We start from the raw sequence: 20609 nt of genomic DNA, 5'->3' as shown, positions 1-20609 counted from the left end.
AGTGAATGTGGAAGAGAAATGGTGGGTGAAGTGGGACCAAGATTACATTGAAGCCGTGGACCGTTCCACGGTTCCAAGACAATCGGCTTCCCCACAACTCAACGCGCTTTCACGTGCTCACGCTCTGAGGTAGACTTCACATTTGTTAACAATCCACAACCACTATGCGCGACTTCACATACGTAAAATCCATATCTCACAGATGAGACGAAAACTCATTGCCAGAAACCAAGTCTTTGAACGGTGGCTGAATTAATGAGCGCAAGTAATTCCGGTACGCTTGCAAGATACAAAAAGATACAAAATATTCACACCCCATTTACAACTTCGACTTCTCCCTGAAAACCTTCTCTTGAGGTCCCAAAAGTGGATCGTATACATTCAATCCAAGAGTCTCATGTGGAACAGGTGCAGTATGCATGCTCAACCCCCTCGTATCAAGCATCGAAGGATTCAAGTCCGCAATGCTCGAAGCACCAATCAAGCGCATATTCATCTCCATTTCGTCCTTGAGCAGCTGCATAGCGCGGTCAACACCAGGTAAGCCGTACGCAGACATTGCGTATAGGAAAGGTCGACCAATGCCCACGCCCTTGGCACCCAGTGCTACAGCCTTGATAATGTCTGTTGCTCGTCGTACACCGCCGTCAATGTAGACCTCGATGCGATCTTGCCAGCCGCGTGCGAGAAGGACGGGCATGACTTCAGCCAGGACTTCTACAGCAGAGCAGGCAAAGTCGAGCTGACGACCGCCATGGTTCGAGAGTACTACGCCGTCCACGCCAACTTCGACGGCGCGGATGACGTCCTCGATACATTGCAGGCCCTTGAGGATGATGGGCATCTTTGTGATGCTCTTAAACCAAGGGATGTCCTTCCAGCTAAGGCTCGGATCAATAAAGGACGAGATGGCTCGCGTGGCGCCTTGGCTGCGGTCCACGTTGTCTCCGCCAGTGCTCTGTACGTTGCTGCCTACATCGTGGAATTTGCTGCGCATGTCCTTTTCGCGACGACCGAGCTGCGGCGCATCGACCGTGATGAAGAGGCCCTTGCAGCCGCGCTTCTCGGCATGCTGCACAATTCGCTTTGTGACTTCTCGGTCCTTGTTCACGTATAGCTGCAGCCATTGTACTTGGCCGTCTTTTGCCTCGTCGACAATCTCGTCGAAGGAGCAGGACGCCAGTGTTGGGATCATCTGGATCACGTTGTGCTTGTGTGCGCCGCGTGTGAGGATGACTTCTCCCTCTGGGTTGCCGAGCTTTCCTAATGCTGTCGCCGTGACATAGAATGGTATATCGCACTTTGTACCGAGCATCGTGGTGGACATGTCGACTTTCTCCACGTCGACGAGAACGCGTGGTCGGAACCAGATCTTGTGGAATGCGCTGTGGTTTTCTCGTAATGTCTGTCCGAGTGTCAGCCTACTATACGGGTAAGCAATGGTCTGGAGGACTCACGATCTCGTCGTCGGCACCGCTCGAGTAGTATGCCCATGCCGTCTTCTTCATGACCTTGCGCGCCACGGCTTCAAAGTCCATGAGGTTGTAGCATTGCTCGAGGATAGGCATGCGCTCGATGCGCTTCTGTCGCTCTTTCTCATCAGGGTCAACTTCCTTCTCCTCTTCCTGCACCGTGTTCATGTCCACCTCGCCCAGGTGCTTCGACTTGTCCAGATACTTGTCGAGCGTGTCGGGTGGGTGAATAGGCTCGTATGCTTCCGTCGCATCTTTGCCGGCATATTTGAGGATGATTTTGGAACCGCCCGGGTGCTCAGGTAGGAACTCAGTCACGTCGTATGCGCGGCCATGGACAATGACCCAGCAAGACTCGACATTGCTGTGCTCGGCGACCTGCTCGCCCGTGAGCTTGACCTTCTGGGTATCATTGCTAGCGCGATTCATGGCGGCGGTCAACGTACAAACAACAACAACAACAACAGCGCAAGATCAATGGGATGGGACAAGGTTGGTACGGAATGTTAATTGTGCTGTAATCAACAACTATGGATAGGCTAGAAAATATATGGGGTCGACGATTTGGGTTATTTCCAGGCACTAAGAGGCTGGGGTAGCGGAAGGACCAGGTTGGTGACGGCAAATCGACATGCTCGGTCTCTTCGGTACATTCGTCCCCGCTCGTCGGAGAAGTGCATGCCCCAAGACGGCCGGGGATAAGGGTTGTCGGATTGAGTAATCCGCGTCGGGTCGGAGACGTATACATAAGGCTTGCCAGTGTCTTGGTGCATGTACTGTACGATTACTGTTCTGTACCCCAAAACCAGGTGAGATGAGGTCAGGCGGGGAAAACACAGACACAGCAGCACCTTGACAGACACAGACTGGCTGGCTGTGCATGACGTGCATGGTTGCAGCGATTTGATGGCGCAACATGTGTAATCAACAAAGTCGCATCCTAACCCGTTTGCAAAGCCCGTTTTCACGATCACGATGGCAGTTTGATTTCCCCATCATCAGCGATTTCCTACCGCTTTTGATTCACATTGGCCCGCGGCGTCCATCACATGGCTCCTCTAGCCAAGCCAGTGGCTGCAAGCGCCAAACGCAGCGGGCTGTGTCACTTGGGTGACTGACTCTCTCGTGCCTAAACTTTCACAGTGACAGTGACAGCGAGAGTGAGTGGGCTCTACGTCAATGTCGTCGTCTTGAACTGCACGCCATGCCACTTGTCTACAGCAGCCCGCCATCAACGCACTTTCTCACCCACGCCCGCGCATAGCCAGCAAGAGTGACGGTCCAACCCCACAACGACCGTCTCACCCAACGAACCCCTGCACTAAAGTCGGCCGTCCGTCAACGCGTCCACGCCGAAAGTCCTGGACCAGCGACGACGACACCTTCGCAAGCCATGGCCAACAGTCTCGAGGCCAAGATCGTGGTGCTCGGAAGTCAAGGTGTGGGCAAGACGTCGCTCGTGCACCGCTACGTCAAGAATGCCTTCACGCCGCCCACGACGCAGTCGACCGTCGGCGCATCTTTTCTAACCAAAAAGGTAACTGACATCGACACGTCGACCGTGGTTCGCCTGCAGATATGGGACACGGCTGGCCAGGAACGCTTCCGCTCCATATCAAAGTTATATTACAGAGGTACGGCCCTCAGCTTCTTCTTCTTCTTCTTCTTCTTCTTCTTCTTCCCTTTTCCAACCGCTCCTGGTAGCTGGCCTGAGACAGGCGACCACTGAGTGACCCCCCCGCTCAAGTGCCGAGGTCACCACGTTACCCTCGATCCCTCACCATAGAGCTAACCCCGTCTTCGATAGGCGCAAATGCTGCGGTACTGTGCTATGACATCACCGATCCGCAATCCTTTGACGAAATGGGCCGCTGGTTCAAGGAGCTCAAAGCGAACCTCGGAGACGACATCATCCTCCACGTCGTAGGCACAAAATCCGACGTTGTAGCCCAAGACCCCTCGAAGCGAAAAGTGCCGTTTGAACGCTGCATCGAATACGTAGCCGAGAACCTGTATCCCGCACAACAAAACGGACAAGCACATAATCCCCACTCTACCACCACCGGCTGGGGCTCTCTGCCCGCTGCCTTTCACACGGGTGGCATGGCGTCGCCGCAGAGTAATCGGTCGAGTGGGTTTTGGGGCCAGGATCTCGGCTGGGACTGCTGTCATGAAATCAGCGCAAAGGATGGTGAAGGTGTAGACGAGGTGTTTCGCGTTATCACGCGCAAACTGGTTGAGCAGCAGCAGAAGAAATTCGAAGCCGAGCACCGACAACTTGTCATGGCGGGCGTTACACCAGCCATGGATAACAATGGCAATGTGACGGGCTACTTCGACTACCCGGCCACTGGCAACGGTAGCTTCCGCGTCGGCGCTGGTGATAAGAGGAGGAGCTGGTTGGGGTTTCCGACTACACCTGGTGCTCCTGTTCACCACCACCACCAACAAGACTGGGAGGAAGATATTAGTCGGGCGCAGCAGAACAAGAGTGGGAGGTGTTGCTGAACACAGCCTAATACTCGGACTTTATGTCTGTTGCGTTTTTTCTCGGGCTGCGGCCAGACTGCCCATCTCTGCTTCTTCACTCCTAGTGAGGCCGTTATCAGGATTAAGATTCCGTTCGAGATACCCTCTTTTTCTTTTCTTTCCTGTTCTCTTTTCCCTTTACACGACTTTAGTCACGGCAGGCTCTTTTTTTCTTCCAACTGAACAGTCACAGGCAAGCAGTCTCCGAGCATGCATTAGACTGGCTTCCTTCCATTTTCTTATGTGCTTCTTTCTTTGTAGCGTCTCAGCGTAGCATTTGCCAGTTTTTTTCTTTTTTCTTTCACGAGTTTAGTAGCGTTTGCATGTTTTCTGGTTCAAGGCTTTTCTTACTTATGAGTGTGGTGTCGAACACTTTTTTTTTATGAGTTTAGCTGGAAACTACATTTCTTCATGTCTGTAATGTCAAATCACGTATGGCTGATGCGGTTCAAGGGGTTGTGAATTAATGGTCTTGGTGTCCATGTTTGTCTATGTGTGATGTATGAATCGGCCGTATATCATGATATGAAGCAAATATGCTCAGTCTAAACTCCGATAAGTAGAGGTATATCCCTTAGTCTTTAAAACAACAATCTCGCACAGCGCCACTCCATCATCTTCATACATCCTTCTCCCCCGCAAAAACCTTAACCCCAAACTTCCACACCTCATCCACCACAACCCTCCTCTCCCCCTCCGCCCCATCCCGCAAATCCAGCACCACCAAATCCGCATCCGCGCCCTCCCTCAACGACCCCTTGACACCCTGCAACCCCAACATCCTCGCCGGCGTCTCGGTAACCGCCTTGATAGCCTCCGGTACACTCGCGCCCGTCCAATTCAAAAAGTTCGTCACACAATCCACAAGCTGTATACTACTTCCTGCAATCTTGCCGTTCTCCTCCAGCGTAAGCAGGGGACCTTGCTTAACAATGCGCGACCCGTTTGTCCAGTCATACGTGCCATCTGGCATACCCGCCAGACGCATAGCATCGGTGACGAGGATGAGGCCGTCGGGGTGGGCGTTGTATGCGATTTTGATGGATGTGGGGTGTAGATGGATGCCATCTGCTATGATACCGAAGAAGGGTTTCTGTATCGTGGACGACGGGGTACCTAGTAGACCGAAGATACCGGGGTTACGGTGGTGTAGCGGTCGCATGGCGTTGAAGAGGTGGGTTATCATGCTTGCGCCGGAGCGGATGCTGGCCTTTGCTTCTTCGTAGGTGGCTTCCGAGTGGCCGATTGAGACGGCGATGCCGCGGGCGGCGAGGGGGGGGATGGTGGCTAGGGCGCCGGGGAGCTCGGGGGGCGAGGGTGATGAGGGAGATGGGCGAGGGGGGAGTGCAGGTTCGAGGGGCCGTAGCAGGCTTCCAGGGAGGAGATGCCGTGCGTGGGTTCGAGGAGGACGGTGGTGTTATGGATGCCGTTTTTGGTGGGGCTGAGGAAGGGGCCTTCGCAGTGGGCGCCGAGGGACTCGGAGCCGTAGGTTGCATCTCGGGTGGCGCCTGAGGGGCCTAGGAAGGGGAGGGCGGTTTGGTATACGGAGGGTAGTTGGGAGGTGAGGGTTGGTAGGTAGGATGTTACTCCTGTTGCTACCAGACTTCGGTTCACTCGGTGGACCCCTTTGACGTATGCTGATGGGCCTTCTTCTGGGATGACGGAGAAGTCGAAGCCATAGGCGCCGTTGAGTTGGGTGTCGATGAAACCGGGTGAGAGGATGCGGCCGCCTAGGTCGACAATCTCTTCGGGGGCGGTGCGGTGTTCGTAGAGTATTTCTTGTCCGTTCAGTATCTTACCGCTGGTACTGCTCACCCAGAGATCTTCGTTGACCAAAGCATCGCCTTTTACCAGCAAGCAGTTGGTGAACTTGATGACGCCAGAGGAGTTTTGTTGATGCGCAGGAGCATCGCGGATCGGAACAATTGAAGGCATCCTGGGGGGGTGGAGGTACAAGATGACAACTGGGAACAAGACTTGACAAACAAGATAAGATGAACGCAGACTTGAGAATATGAAGACGTCCGGAAATGGAAGGAACGACTGGTCATGTACGAATGAGCAGATTCAACCACTCTCGTGATGAGCTACATCTTACCTATCCACTGCTATCGCGAACCGATGTCAACGTCGTCTTTTCGCCGACGATGCCCCTCCATCGCCAGCGGGCAAAGTTACCCCTCGTGGACCTGTTTTTTCGCCGTCATGTTGCACGCTGCGGGTTTGCACATGATGAGTGGATACTACAAGTGAGGTGACACAGCGATGACAGCATCACAACAGTCCCGCTCCGGATGCATCACGGAGCAATGTGAGGTGGCATCAAGGTGGATGTGACTATCAGATAGCGGAGAAAAGGATGGTGTAACGATGCGGGTTCAGGTTGCGATAGCGTCTCGCTAAGCATCAAACCCCGGCTCGAGGCGGCGTGAATGCTACGGTGCCATCTTCCCCCATCTTTCATCCACCATACCCATCTGCGAGTCATATCCGACTTCGGTGTACGCCCGAGACCTCACGTCGCATCCCGAAAAGTTCGACGCGTCGCGACGAGCCACTGCCATCATGGGGGGCAAGGCCGAGAAGATGGACCCGGTATGGGACGATCTCGATAGGTGAGCCATGGCATCCATCTCCAACTTCTCCAAACCAATGCGCAATGTCTTCCAGGGTTCAACTAACGCGCCCCCGTGATGCAGGACTATGGTGGGTCGCTTCCGCACAAAAAGTGTCGCGGCAGGATTCGCTAACGAGGGTTCGTTGTAGGGCCAACTGTTCATGATGGGCTTCGATGGCACGTCGGTTACTCCGCACATCCGCACGCTGATCGAGCAACACCACGTTGGCTGCATACTGCTCACTGCCAAGAATTTAAAATGTGAAAACAACCACGTGCTCAATCCGTGACCACTTCGGACTTCCGAATCCACTTACTAACCTGCTTGCAGCCGCCGAAGACACGACCAAGCTCATTTATGAGTTGCAGAAGATTGCTCATGACGCCGGCCATCCGGTTCCGCTGGCGATTGGCATCGACCAGGAGAACGGCGGGGTGAATAGTCTTTTCGATGACATCTATATTCGACAGTACCCTAGCAATATGGGCATGGCGGCAACAGGCTCGACCGACCTAGCATTCGAAGTAGCAAAGTCGACTGCGCAAGAGATTGCTGCCTGTGGTATCAACTGGATTTTCGGCCCGTGTTTGGATGTACTCACCAATGCAAGAAACCAGCCACTAGGCGTGAGAACGGCTGGCGATGACCCCCAGGAAGTATCTGCCTTTGGTGTCGCGTTCATGCAGGGCTACAAAGATGCCGGAGTGGTGACTTTGGGTAAACACTTCCCTTCCTATGGCAACTTAGAGTTTCTGGGCTCAACACTTGATGTGCCCATCATCACAGAGTCTCTGGAGCAATTGAGTCTAAGCGCTCTGATTCCCTTCAAGAGGGCCATCGAAAAGGGTCTCGACTCGATGATGGTCGGCGGATGTGCCATGTCATCAGCTGGATTGAACGCCATGCATGCTTGTCTGTCCGAGCAGGTTGTTGACGAACTACTTCGAAAAGACCTAAACTTTGACGGTGTGGTCGTTTCCGAGTGTCTGGAGATGGATGCGCTAAGTCACAACATTGGCGTAGGCGGCGGCACAGTGATGGCTGTGAATGCTGGTTGCGATGTGGTGCTCCTTTGCCGTTCCTTTTCACTACAACAAGAAGGACTGAAAGGCCTCAAGACCGGCATCGAAGGTGAAATGGTGTCCAAAGAGCGCATCTTCAACTCACTTAGGCGCGTGCTAGCCATGAAGAAGAAGTGTACGTCTTGGGAGAAGGCATTAAATCCTCCTGGAATCAACTACCTCGAAAAGCTACAGCCTTCCCATACTGCCCTGTCAACAAAAGCATACAACAGCTCCATCACAGTGGTGCGCGATAAGAATAGGCTTCTGCCGCTGACCAACATACTCGAAAGTGAAGAGGAGCTTCTTCTACTGACGCCCTTGGTCAAGCCCCTGGCTGCATCAGCTGCATCGCGAGCAATATCCGACGCTGCTAATGGAGCCGCCAGTCACTCACCAGAACCAGCCTCTTGGGACCGAAGTTCGTCCGTCATGAGTGGAGAGCGAGTCTTTAGGGAGCTGGGTCGATCTCTAGCTAGACAGCGCAATGGGCGGTTACTGCATACATCATACACGGCGAATGGTGTTCGACCTGTCCACGAGAGTCTCATCAGCAGAGCGAGTGCGATTATTGTTCTCACAGCAGACGCCAACCGGAATCTCTACCAGCACGGCTTTACCAAGCATGTCTCCATGATATGCAATACGCAATACACAACGGGTGGTGAGAGACGTGAGAAGCCTCTGATTGTTGTTGCGGTCAGCTCACCATACGATTTTGCCATGGACACCAGCATCGGGACCTACATATGCACATACGACTTTACGGAAACTGCACTGAATTCCTTGGTAAGAGTACTATATGGGGAAATGTCGCCTTCGGGGACTTTGCCTGGCACCATCAGTAAGAGCCAGAAATTACATCCCTCGAAACAACACTGGCTGGTCGAGATCTTCAACGAAGAAAGAGATGGAGCTGCTCTAGACACCCTAGTCACAGCTGTTGTAGAGAGCACATCGCCGAACCAAAGATCAGAGTTGTCAAGTGCGACGTCCAGTTCATTCATTCTACATCACCCGGAAGTGGAAGAGTCACATTTCGTCGTCAGGAACAGCAGCACGCAAGCACTTTATGGCTTCTGCTCAACATACTTCTTCAAGGCTACTGGTACTGGTGTTATCGGAGCACTTTTCGTGGATCCAGCGAGGAGAAAGCTCTCCATCGGTCATTCTCTGCATAACCGGGCGATTCGGACTCTCCTGCAGAAAGAAGGCGTCAAACGCTTCCAGTTGGGCTCTCGTCTTCCAAGCATGTATCTCGGTATCCCGACCGGACACGGCAACGAGCGGAAACGTTTGCGGTCATGGTTTGCTCAGCTGGGCTGGGGAGCTGCACTCTCCCGTCCGGTTTGCAACATGGTAGCGCGTAATCTGCAGACGTGGTCTCCACCCCCTGGAATGGCCAAGAGCCTGGCAAGTGCAGGTGCACAGTTTGACCTCGTATACGGATGGGATTACGCAGGACCGATACTTGACCACATCAAGACCAGCAATCGCCAAGGTCTGGCAGAGGTGTACAAGCTGGCGCTTACCGATCCAACGGCTTGTGGAATCATACGGGCGAAGCGGCCAGAGGATGGGGCGTTGGTGGGTACAGTCGTCCTATACAACAACCACTCACGTCTGGCCGAGTACATACCTCCGCTGAAGGATTTGAATGAGGCAGCCGGAGGTATCTCCTCGCCTGTCATCTCGCCTGGTGTTGGCGAGTACTCGACACTACTGCAGGGGTTGATCCTCCTCGGCATGCGGCAGATTAAGCAGCTAGGGTGCAATGCCTGCTTGCTAGATTATGTAAGTACCCGTAGGGCTGTATCACAACCACATACTAATACAGCCAGATGGATGGCGATGGCAACTTTGACGGCTTCTCAGCCATGGGCTTCGACGTCATGCACAATTTTGAGGAAGTGAGCTGTGACGCGGCCACGTGGACCATGATTCCACCGGCTTGATCTTGATGCAGCATTTTGCTTGGTGTTTTAGGAGTTTATTGACCCCTATGTAGTAATGTGTCGTCTGTTTGGATGGAACTGGCGTTGAGTTGGCGTCTGGTGGTAGCGATCTGATGTCATCATAGAAGCGTAGCCGGCACCTTGATAGGGTCGGATAATTTGTACGAAAGCAACTCGCGGGCTCCCCGTGCGTATGCAAGCAGCTTTGTTTAGATGTATGCGTGTCGCAGAGCACATGCTTTCCAAGTCCTTGTCCAGTTTCCCAGGATGTGTCGAGCTGGCTACTCCTTTCCAGGCGTGGGCCTCGGCTTATCCTGCCGGACGGGCATGGGATATACGAGCTTAGCTTCAGTTGAAAGCGAACTACTGCACACGTCGGCCGATGGGCTGGAATGGGACTTCTAGAAAAAAGTAATGACGGTTCGTCTCTTTGCTGCATAGGGCTGACATGTTGATCGAGGACGTCGGATTAGAGGTGCTTGTCGACTTATTTTTAACAGCACCTGAGCGGGTCCCTCGTCCGCAGGCTGAGCCAGAGCCGCCACTGGTGTGATGGCGCATGTTGATCGCGGTTCGGCTTATGTTGCGCTTGGGCAAGCCCTACCGAGCATGTCCTCGTACTCGCACGGAGTCGTTGTGGAAGGACTGTAGATCTCTATATACAGTCATGTTTTGATGACTGCGGTTGGCATTCGGGCTTACACCAAGCTTATCGGACATGGTTTTGGCCTAGGGAGCCCCACCGGCAAGGCGGGACCCTTGGTGCAGCCCATCCGAGCTTGGTCAGTGCATGTGATGGTTGTTGTCGCACAGCTTCAGCAGTCGGCGCAGTCGCCAGCTACAGCGTTATTGCTTGGTGCCCTCTCCGTCTGAGTCGCCGTCGTTGTCCGTCGCCTGTCGTCCATGGTCCGTCACCCGTCGCTCGTGGTGTCGTGTATGCAGTTGTTGTCGTTGGCCGCCGCCCGTCACCAAAGTGCGTCAGCCGCATCGTCCGTCCGCATCTGATCCGCGAGCTCGTCGGCCGCATCTCTCCACCACCACCAACCCCAGAGAGTCCGGCAAGCCGTCGCCGAAGCACGACAATCCGCCGCTCACGTGCTTGCCACTTCACGCCCACCCGCGACTGCTCATCAAGCCGCTCACTGCTGGTCTGTGTCGCGCGCATGCGCCGAATCGACACCGAGCCCGTTGAAGACCACGGCAAGGCCGTCTTAAGCCATGGAGCACTTTGACACCAGCACCATGTCGTACATGCCAATGCCACTACCTCTGCAGACGGTTACTGGGCCTGACCAGCAAATCGCCATGCCCATGGTGCCTATGGACCAGTATGACCAGCGTTCGACGTTTGATGCCGAGACGTTTATCGGGTAAGTCCCCAGAAGCGATACCTGCCGCCGTTGCTGAAGATGCCCCCAGAAGCGAGGATGCCTATTCCACATACCACCTCCAGCAACTACCACCACAACTCAAGCGCTATCCCAGTGCCTACGAGGACCCCTTCTCAGACGTCCAGAGCGGCTACGAGCAGTCCATTCACCCACACGAGCCCAATGGCGTGCCAGAGAGCCCCAGCATCGAGAGCAATAACAAGCTCCTCAGCTTCTCTCTCCCCGTCATGCCCTACACCATCCTCACATACACCATGCAACGAGTCTCCATCTCCATGTCCGCCCAGCTTCATGGCATGTTCTTCCTGGCTGAGTCGCCTTGGGCCACTGCAGCAGACGTCCAGGCGCCATCCGAGTTGACTTGCTACAGGCGCAACCTCTTCCAAATCACCGGCACCATCACTCTCCCTAGGAACTTGCAGTTTCTCATGACCGAACAGGGAGACCAAATACCAATCTTGGGCCAGGAACTCACCATATCTGCAACCGAGTCGCTTGAAGGCAACCCGGTCAAGATAATATCAGTCCCCTGGAAAACACCCGCCACCAGCACTGCGCCTGTAGAAGACAAGACGGAAAAGGAACCCCCGACGTACCCACTCGATCTCTCAGCAGGCCAAGACATGGATTCAGAATACGTCAGCTTTCCCATCAGCTGGAAGCGACTACAGTTCCGAATAGCAACTGCCAACAACGGACGGCGGAAAGAACTGCAACAGCACTTTGTGGTACGACTAAAAGTGGTAGCAACACTAGCTAGCGGCGTCAAAGTACCCATATGCGAGATCCAATCCGGCGCTATCATTGTGCGCGGCAGAAGTCCGCGCAATTTCCAGGCGCGCAAGGACATGCCGATTAGCGGAGGAACAGCAGCACGAAAGGTGCACACACCACAGCAATCTAGTCGAACGCCAACGGGTGACACGAACCAAAACACACCCAAGCAGACGCAAGCCCAGCCCGCACCGCCCTCGAAACCGGCGGATTTGTTGCAGATGCCCTTTGACTTTAGCGCAACCGATATTCCACCATCACCTGACTTTGCCTGGAAAGTTCCCGCCGGCGCCATGACTGCCATACCCGCAGACCCGCCTTCGTCTCAAATGCACCACGCCACACCGTACGCGCAGTCAACACCCGAAGTCCCTAGGGGTGTCCTCCCCAAGCGCGCGTCAATAGCGCCCGTCTCCCTCTCCCTCACAGACGACGAACCACCCAAAGCACCTTCTCCCAACGAGCAGCACAGAAAACGCGCAACGCCAGTACGGCCACCTTCCTTCTCCATCGGCGTGGTCAATAGTCCGGATGAAAGCGCAGATTTACTGTACGAGTATTTCCCGCTTGGTCTCGATGACTGGATGCCGCCTGTTGATGCGGTTTATCGGCCGCATGTTGTTCATCATATTACGCCGCTGCCGCAGGATTCCAAGATTGATGCTGGGAGGACGAGGTCGAAGCGGTATTTTTCGGATGCTTGGTGAGTGAGGGGTGTGTGGTAAGCGTTGTGTGATGTGATGTGATACCCCTTGTCATGGGAGCGGCGTTGGCTGCAATGCTTGATGAGACGGCTGAGTGGGTGGTGGAGGCTGGAGAGTGGTTCATACACTTTCTTCCTGTTTGTTGCCTTGGGGAGGAGCCAAGTAGACGTTTCCACTGCGACTTGTCCCAGGGATGATGACGGTCAAGTCGGGTCTGTCGTCGTCGTCGTCGTCGTCGTATCGCTCCTCGTAAGTAGTCGATCGAGCAAGACAAGGACGATTCGAATTCGAATTCGAAACATGGCAGCAGCCGTTACATTTTGGGGGTTCTTCAGGATACCGAGATGCAACGGCCGAAGAAGAAGGCGAAAGCCGCGGTTCATGCAGGGGAGTAGAGTCGGGTGGGCAAGCGAGCTGAGCTGAGCTGGCTTTCATATGTATAGCCGAGGCGAAGTCTCTCTCTCTCTCTCTCTCTCTCTTAGTCCAGTCAGCAATAAGATTAAGATTAAGATTAAGATTAAGATTAACAAAGGAGGCAAGGTTACGTTACGGCAATGAGAACGGGAATAGGTGATGTGTCGATCAGTTGGGTTGGCTTCGGTACGGTTCGGTTCGGTTCACTTCGGTAACTGCAAGAGCGTTTTCAACGAATGGGATGATATTTCCTTTTTATCTTTTCCACTTTCATACGTATACGGGTCTTGAAGGCGAAGGAAAAGCTAGATTTTACAATTATACCACGTTTTTATTTTTGGGACTGGAGTTTGGCGTTGATTGTGGTAGTGGCAGTCAGTACTCATGCTTTTATGCACAGTTTAAGGTTTCCATGTTCGCATCTCACGTCCAGTATATATGAAATTACGTTGATAACTAGTCTTGGGCATCACAATCTCGCTCGTTTGTTTGTTTGTCTGTTTGTCCGTGGGTTGTTTGTGAGGTTGCAAGGCCTAGTTAGTTGACGCTGACATGCGTCTGGTTGTCTCGTGTCGTCTTGTTTTACGTAGTCTATCCATCTGCCTTTTATGCGTCCTACCTTTTTGTCCGTGTCCGTTTGTCACCTAATGGTTGGCTTGAGTATGGTTATGGTTACAGGGTTACGTGGTCCGTAGTCTATAGTCGATGTCAAGTTGATAAGTACTACCCATTGCTTCCTTGTCCTCTCTCTCTCCTTCTATGGTACTCAGACGATTGTAAACTCCCCTAATACTGCATCTTTATATTAATGTGAACATTTTCCTTCTTTCTTTTTTACAAAGAACAAGTAAGATGCCGCATAAGTATTCTTCTGTTAATTCCTCTTTCGCTTTCGGTTTGGTTTGATTTGGTTTGGCTTCGGTGTCCATTCGGTCGTAAGCACAACAACCACACCCACTTCTTACGTATCGTTTTTCCCCGCATTTCTTTCGGTGTATCGAGCTGTATTGAGTCGGCTGTGGTGCTGATCGTGCGTGGTGTTACATTCGGTTTTGCTGCTGTTGGTAATGTGCATGTGCATGTGGTAGTTTACCTGTTTAGTGGTTAAATTGACAGCATTTTATCACGCGTCAGGGGTCGGGGTCTGGGACCAAGTACCGCTGATCTAATTGCTCGGCGGCTTCGGCGGCGGCGGCGGTGGTGATCTAGATGTTCGGTCGTGGTGGTGGTGGTGACATGTTACAGTAGCATTGCATCGTGTGCGTTGCCGTTGTGTGATGATGGACGAGATGATTTTCCATGTTTGTCGATGAACGGCGGTAAGCAGGAAAAAGGGAAAGAGAGAGGATTTGCTGGTTAGATGGGGGCGGTATACCGGTCTTCACGAGTTAGGGTTCATGATCTAGGAGTAAATGCATGTTGTGAAAGAGAAGATACACAGTTTAGACAAGTCATAGTAACGTAAAACTAAACGGACGACAGAATAATCCACGTAATACACCTTTTGTTATTCTTTATAATCCACCTACCTACCTACCTAGCTACAACAAAAACACTATTTAGATCGAGATTAACCAAGATAAATCCAGCCCAGGACTACTGCGGGATATAATATCAATACACCACATAGTCTGATTAGCTAGATAGAAACTACCACCAACCACCAACTATCACTTTCCCTCGCCTCGGTACCTGCATCACCATCACCATCGCCATCTACCTCCCCTACTCTCTACATCCTACTCACATAGCCTAGCTGTAACCTTAGCCGCACGTAATCAGCATCCCTTTAGCCAAGTATCCACCTACACTACCCACACTATCCACCTACGCTACATACAGTAAGCACCTTAATCCAAGCTAACACGGAGCAACACGGAATACCACCCCCCTCTCACCCACCCAATCCAGCCTAGTCTAGCCTAGTCTACCTCCCACTTGCTCGCTCGCTACTGTAACACGCCACCCCAAAAGTCTTGGTATTTGGAGGTACCTAAGAAACTTGGAGAGATTTGGAGACTAGACGGAGAAGGCGAGGCGAGGCGAGGCGAGGCGAAGCGAGGCGGGATGGCAGGTAGGGTAGGCAGGTAGGTAGGTACTACAGTTTCATCATCGTGTTACCAATGAGTGTAGTGTTTGGTGCTTGTTTCTTCTCGGCGTTTGCCATCGTTGTTGTATCAAGGAATTTTCCGCGTATGTTAGCGTGCTAGCGTTACTGTGTTTGAGGGATGAAACGTGGGGGTTTTGATTGCACGGTGAACATGGATGAATGAATGAATGAATGGATGGATGGATGGATGGATGGATCGTGATGGTTTTCTTATTATTCATGCGGAAAAAGTGTGTGTGTGTGTGTGTGTGTGTGTGTGTGTGTGTGTGTGGAAGGAGGAAGTTTCCCCCATATGCATACCGCCATCTCTCATGTATCTAAAGTTGAACCGCGGAAAACTTCGCTAATGCATATATACAAAAAAACCAAACCAAGAAAAAATTGTGGGGGTTATTCGTCGAAGAAAGAAGAAAAAGAACAACACCATTTCTATGACTGCCCCTCTAGACAGCACACAGCAACCGCCGCCCCATAAATCGCCGATTCAACCGCAATTTCCAGAGAAATCGTCTTTGAATCCGCCCCGGAAGCAGCCGTCAGTTCGTGAAGATGCGACTGGCATAATTCGCGGAAAAAAGGATATTTCTCAATAACTGACCCGTTGCATCCGATGCTCATCCGACCAGCGGACGCGGGGGTCAGACCTTCGGATTTCGTTCGAAGAGCCCATAACGCATGGATGCCTGTAGCGAGAAAGGCGGCTGCACGGTGCGAGACGAGCTGCGAGACCTGGCGGACAAACTGAATGTCGTTGTATGTCGGCGGTTTGCTGAGAGCATGTTTGGATTGAAAAAGAGCCGTGGCGTTGGCTAGGTATTTGGAATTATCCATTTCCATGGCGGCGATGGTGCCGGTGTCCAGGGTATAAGGTTCGGCTAGTTGGTCGGGAACCTCGCCGCTGAACAAGCCGGCTGTTCGGACGGCTTCGACGATGATTAAGCGCACGATTTCTCCCATGTAGCGGCCGCTGATCATGTGCTCAAAGGGCTGGAAGTCCGGGCGGAGATGCGCGTTGTTTAGCTGTTCGTCCCATCGAGTCGTGGGGAAGATGTCTTTGCCAAACATGCTGCACTCGGTGTTGACGAGCACGTGGGTGGCTTCGTCTAGCCATTGCTGGGGGTAGCCTTGGTACTTTGTACTTGCGAGTGATGATACGGGTAAATGCACGGAGATGTTGAAGCCTGTTCCTAGGATGACTGCGAAGCGTGTTGATGGGTCTTCGTAGGCACGTGATAATAAAGTCGCAGACGAGTCGTTGACGATGGAATCCATGTGTACGGGGAGGTTCTGTGACATGTTAGTGCATGTCTAGTGTTTTACAGACACTAACAAAACGTACCCTCTTTCTGCATGGCGCCATGATCAACTCACTTAGATCTTGGCCCAGCAACCCCTCAGTTGCGCGAAACCCCTTGCCCATGTCTAGCAAGTTGGCACTGCGGCTGGATGTTTGTCTAGAAACAGTCAGTCGTGTAATAGAAACATGAACATGACACTTACTGTACAGGAAATGACCACGCCAAGCCCATGGGAAAACTCCGAGTGCTGGTTGAGCTCTGCAATTGCGGATCTGCGAGGGCGTGCTGTATCTTTTCGGCCATCCATTCGAAGAAATCGTTTCCACGTCGTTGCCGAACAGTTTCATCAATCTTGTAGCTCTTCATGACAATGATGCGCATGTTCTTAGCACCGGGCTGTCTTCCGTTCAACTCCACAAGCGCAATGCGGAACGTGGAACCGCCGACATCGAGAGCCAGGTAGGTACCTTTCTCACATCCAGAAGGCAGCTTGTGGTTGTAAGACGGCAGCATACAAATGTCGCTGGCTTGCAATTTTGGGGCGAATTGTGCCTGCAACTTTGCGGACATGTCCAGGAGTTTTGAAGCTTCCAGTGGTTCTTCTAGCAGTCGCTGGATTTCGCGCAAGAGGTCGTCCATGGTCCGGTCATATGTGCGGACTGCATCTCGTGTGCGTTTCCGTGGGGTAAGTTTGGGAAGCACCGAGTGCAGCATCGATGGCAACATGGTGATTCTTTCCAGAGCAGCAAGGAGTCCTTGCCAAAAGTCAATCATGAGCTGTTTGTATGTGCAATTTTTGGAGTCGCCGGTTGTTGTTAGGCAGGCGTCACGGGAGCCGTGTGAGTCCGTGGCAAGAGCGGCGCGGCGAGTTTTGAGGCGTCTGGGCATCAGAAATGGCATCAAAACACACTCGCTGGGTGAAAGATGACGACGAAGTCGGCCAGAGCGAAAGGAAAAGTAGTTTGTCGGCGTTATATCAAACAAGCATTAATCAGCAAGGTTGTGTTGGAAGCCAGCGGATCTGGTAATGCACGGAGACAAGATGTGGGCCAGTGACATTAGCAAAGCGATGTCGCAAAAGCTCTCAAGCATGGTTGTACGGGCTTGTCAGAAGATTAAAGACGTCGTATCCGCTAGAGGACGCAGGAAGAGACTGCTCCGCGACTGGCGTAGGAGGCCGCGGCTTGGAGACGGCAGAAGAGGCAGGTAAGGGTGGGAGGGTCAAGGGAGAGGTTTAGCCGTAGACGCCAGGTGTAGTGTCCGGGAGCAGGACGGCGTTTCGCTGGCGCCAGGCACGCTCGATGGACAGGCGAGTTTTGGCGTTGCTGTCATGGCGAGCGTTGGTGGGGTTTCGTAGGAAGTCTCCTCCTTACGGCCATTGCTACCGTTACAGTCGGCGAGGCCCGCTAGCCTGCATTGGGACCGCAAATCTAGCCGTACGCGTAGGCGATAGGACTCTGGTCGACGGCTATGGCGCTGCGTGCCTCATCCAGATTGCAGCCTTCATGCGACAGTGGCGATCATTGCACACTCACAACGACCTTTATGTTTGCGTGTAACCAGCCGTCGTGGAAGACGAGACGACACGAAGATTATGTCGAGTGGGGACGAGCACGTGCTCAGATCGCCGTCTATATTTAGCACTCAGTACCACCAACTCTGCGCCGCCCCGAACCGCTTTCCGACGTCACTGGTGCTATACACGTGGTATACCATGACATCTTAAGAAGGAAGTTTGGCTTAGTGCTGACCAAGCGTCTCGAGCTACTTGCGCAACGGCCACTGGAGCATCTCGGGAAATTGCCTAACAACACATACCCCGCTGTACTACAATGGTGTGCCCACCCTCGTGGAGCCAGATGGGACGCCTTTGCCGCAAGTAGTTGTTCGGTACTTAGTACCGCGGTTAGACATGGCGGCCGAGAACGAGTAAAAGATGTCTTCAGGTGGCCTGTGCGTGGCAATGCTCATGTGTCTGATCCAACATGGCTCATTATAATTACACGACATGGTGCGACCTTGCAGTCTGGAGGTGGCCATAGGTGGCCTGGTGCTTGAATACAGATATCTGGGGTGTGACCCTCGGACCTCTAGCTCTTGAGGTGCAGATTTGTGCCGCTATATCCTGAGTCTGATAAGGCAGTCAGATGCTGACCGCCTTTGAACTGACCACTAACGTTAGGGTTTGCCACTAGAGAGATGATTGCATGTTGTTGGTCGCCGAGATGAGTGCTCCATTCTATGCAACATGTACGCATATCTAGTGATCGACACACATTTACAAAAAGCAAGTTGAAAAGATTGGTAAATTATACTATTCAGGATCTGTCCGTGTCGACCGCGCGCATTTTGCCTTCCAATGCTATGCCCACAGTAAATGTGCTATCATGCAGAGACTTGTGAATGGCACTAAAGCTAGAGTTACCAGCAACAAGAATCATAACTCTGCCAAGCCATGTACAGTGAAATCACGCCATGCAACTCCAATCGAGGTATCATAAAGAAGCACCGAACACCCCCAACCTTGACCCTTGTATCCCAATCGTAAAATTCTCTGGTATGGATTATACCTTTTCCGCCGTGTCATTCGAATGATTACGTATGTGAGCCTTTGGAGTCACATCCGCAAGCGACTCGTCTGTGAACTCAAGATCCTTCTCGACGGCAACAGTATCCTCGACTTTCCAGAGAATAACGGGAAGGGCGATGATCAAGCTTCCCGCAAGAAGCCCCCAGTTGGTCGCGAACATGGTCATGTAGCTGATTTTAATATCATCCAAACGCCAGGTAATAGCGCCACCGGCAGACTGGATTCCCTTGTAGAAGCCAGCAAAGTTTGCGAGCTTTCGGCTGTTGTTGGTCAAAGCACCCATGAACCTGTTCTGTGTTAGCAACAACCGTATCGAGTAATTTGCTTCAAACATACCAGTAGACCGAGGTTTGCCAAGCGGCATCGGAGAATCCGTAGAACATGTAGAGAACAAAAGGACCAGCGTAACCGGGGTCAGACCAATCCTTCTTCTCGTTGTTCTCGTTTTCGGCCCAGGCACGGTCGTATGTCTTCTGGAACATGTAGCCGAACCCCCAGATGATCATAATGGTCCCGAAGAGCGCACCCCATGCCATCTTGGCACGCGTGGTTCGGCGGACGCCCTTGATGTCAAGGGCATAACCAAAGATGTAAGCGCCAACAATTTGCATGATGTAGTAGACAACGCCATTGAGGGCTCGCGTGCGGACATTAAAGTACGCAGCGTTGATCTCGGTGAAGTGGTACGTGTAGAACCAGTTGGAGGCCAAAAACATGGGAAACAACAAGATGATGTACGCGTCGGTGAAGAAGGTCTGCCAGAGACCAACAATCTCCGACTTCCACGAGGGGTGCTTCATCACGATGACCTTTGACCCATCAGCACGGATGACATCTTTGGCGTCAACCATGATCCAGGCGAGGGCGGCGCCGATGATGGTCAGAACAAGGAAGCCTACGTAAGTACCGTCGTTGACGGTACCGGCAGTCTTAGTGTGAATGTTCTGGCCTAGCGGAATCTAGAACAGGTCAGCAACGGGAAAATAAAACAAGAGTCCGTGTTGCACAAGGGGTCACATACCAAGCTGCCAATAACGGCACCCAGATTGAAGATCATCCAAAACCACGAAATGTAGCGACCCTTTGAAGCCTCTGGAGGATAGGACATCATAATGGCTCCCTGGGCACACCAGAGCAGACCAGCGCACACACCGAGCAATGCACCGGCAAAAGTAGTAAATCCTAGGTTCTGGGTGTGGTTGTAGCAGAGATAAGAAGCCACATATACGGAGTAGCCAACACCGCCAAAAGACAAAGCAGTGCGGATTCCGAGCTTGTTGGTAAAGGTTCCTGCGAAGAAACCGACAACAGCAAAAGTCGAGTACAAAGCCGTGTTGGCCCGGTTGTTGGCGGTCGGGTCAAGCTGGCCTCCGCCGCCCATGCCGTTCAGAGCGTTGAACATGCCTGGGCACATGAAGCAGACGAAGGAGACGATGACGAGCTGAATGGGTGGCGAGGCAAACCATGGCAGCTTGAAGCCGGCGACGGTGATGCGCCGGTACATCCATGACTTTGGGAGATCGAGCGTGTTGCTGTCCGTCAGCGAATGCTCGGGTGAGCTGACGGCGTGCGGAAGCGCGTCTTTTTCGCTCGTGGCCATGGTGGTGGACGCAATGGAATAGTCAAGGTTGGGTGTAGTGCTCAGTAGGCTGGTGTCGGCGAGTCTAAAGGAGGGTGCCGAAATTGGGCCTTG

At 52.7% G+C, this 20609-nt stretch overlaps 8 protein-coding genes across 8 annotated transcripts; 3 read left to right on the top strand and 5 right to left on the bottom strand.

The window, feature by feature from the left end:
* Nucleotides 1-319: 319 nt before the first annotated feature.
* On the bottom strand, nucleotides 320-1901 carry PtrM4_151210 (LldD, L-lactate dehydrogenase (FMN-dependent) and related alpha-hydroxy acid dehydrogenase; the record flags this gene model as incomplete). The annotated part of the gene is made up of 2 exons (XM_001938446.1): nucleotides 320-1405; nucleotides 1458-1901. The coding sequence occupies 2 exons, from the start codon at nucleotides 1899-1901 to the stop codon at nucleotides 320-322; spliced, it is 1530 nt and encodes a 509-aa protein (XP_001938481.1).
* A 964-nt stretch (nucleotides 1902-2865) lies between these two features.
* On the top strand, nucleotides 2866-3991 carry PtrM4_151200 (GTPase SAR1 and related small G protein; the record flags this gene model as incomplete). Its single annotated transcript, XM_001938447.2, has 3 exons — nucleotides 2866-3106; nucleotides 3280-3963; nucleotides 3987-3991. 3 exons carry the CDS (start codon nucleotides 2866-2868, stop codon nucleotides 3989-3991), a joined length of 930 nt encoding a protein of 309 aa, XP_001938482.2.
* A 629-nt stretch (nucleotides 3992-4620) lies between these two features.
* PtrM4_151190 (NagA, N-acetylglucosamine-6-phosphate deacetylase) lies at nucleotides 4621-5187 on the bottom strand (the record flags this gene model as incomplete). The annotated part of the gene is made up of 1 exon (XM_066110081.1): nucleotides 4621-5187. The coding sequence occupies one exon, from the start codon at nucleotides 5185-5187 to the stop codon at nucleotides 4621-4623; it is 567 nt and encodes a 188-aa protein (XP_065960064.1).
* A 101-nt stretch (nucleotides 5188-5288) lies between these two features.
* PtrM4_151180 (NagA, N-acetylglucosamine-6-phosphate deacetylase) lies at nucleotides 5289-5936 on the bottom strand (the record flags this gene model as incomplete). The annotated part of the gene is made up of 1 exon (XM_001938448.2): nucleotides 5289-5936. One exon carries the CDS (start codon nucleotides 5934-5936, stop codon nucleotides 5289-5291), a length of 648 nt encoding a protein of 215 aa, XP_001938483.2.
* Nucleotides 5937-6566: 630 nt separating this feature from the next.
* PtrM4_151170 (glycoside hydrolase family 3 protein) lies at nucleotides 6567-9635 on the top strand (the record flags this gene model as incomplete). Its single annotated transcript, XM_066110080.1, has 4 exons — nucleotides 6567-6616; nucleotides 6701-6756; nucleotides 6950-9474; nucleotides 9522-9635. 4 exons carry the CDS (start codon nucleotides 6567-6569, stop codon nucleotides 9633-9635), a joined length of 2745 nt encoding a protein of 914 aa, XP_065960063.1.
* Nucleotides 9636-10853: 1218 nt separating this feature from the next.
* On the top strand, nucleotides 10854-12507 carry PtrM4_151160 (acid phosphatase (PhoG); the record flags this gene model as incomplete). Its single annotated transcript, XM_001938450.1, has 2 exons — nucleotides 10854-11005; nucleotides 11055-12507. The coding sequence occupies 2 exons, from the start codon at nucleotides 10854-10856 to the stop codon at nucleotides 12505-12507; spliced, it is 1605 nt and encodes a 534-aa protein (XP_001938485.1).
* A 2950-nt stretch (nucleotides 12508-15457) lies between these two features.
* On the bottom strand, nucleotides 15458-17214 carry PtrM4_151150 (Hexokinase; the record flags this gene model as incomplete). Its single annotated transcript, XM_001938451.2, has 3 exons — nucleotides 15458-16315; nucleotides 16368-16482; nucleotides 16529-17214. 3 exons carry the CDS (start codon nucleotides 17212-17214, stop codon nucleotides 15458-15460), a joined length of 1659 nt encoding a protein of 552 aa, XP_001938486.2.
* A 1676-nt stretch (nucleotides 17215-18890) lies between these two features.
* On the bottom strand, nucleotides 18891-20516 carry PtrM4_151140 (MFS-1 multi-domain protein; the record flags this gene model as incomplete). The annotated part of the gene is made up of 3 exons (XM_001938452.1): nucleotides 18891-19203; nucleotides 19253-19875; nucleotides 19938-20516. The coding sequence occupies 3 exons, from the start codon at nucleotides 20514-20516 to the stop codon at nucleotides 18891-18893; spliced, it is 1515 nt and encodes a 504-aa protein (XP_001938487.1).
* Nucleotides 20517-20609: the final 93 nt, after the last annotated feature.

The sequence above is a fragment of the Pyrenophora tritici-repentis genome, chromosome 9 (assembly GCF_003171515.1).
Source record: "Pyrenophora tritici-repentis strain M4 chromosome 9, whole genome shotgun sequence".
Taxonomy (NCBI): domain Eukaryota; kingdom Fungi; phylum Ascomycota; class Dothideomycetes; order Pleosporales; family Pleosporaceae; genus Pyrenophora; species Pyrenophora tritici-repentis.
Note: the sequence above shows the minus strand (reverse complement) of the source record. Positions and strands in the feature narration are given on the sequence as shown.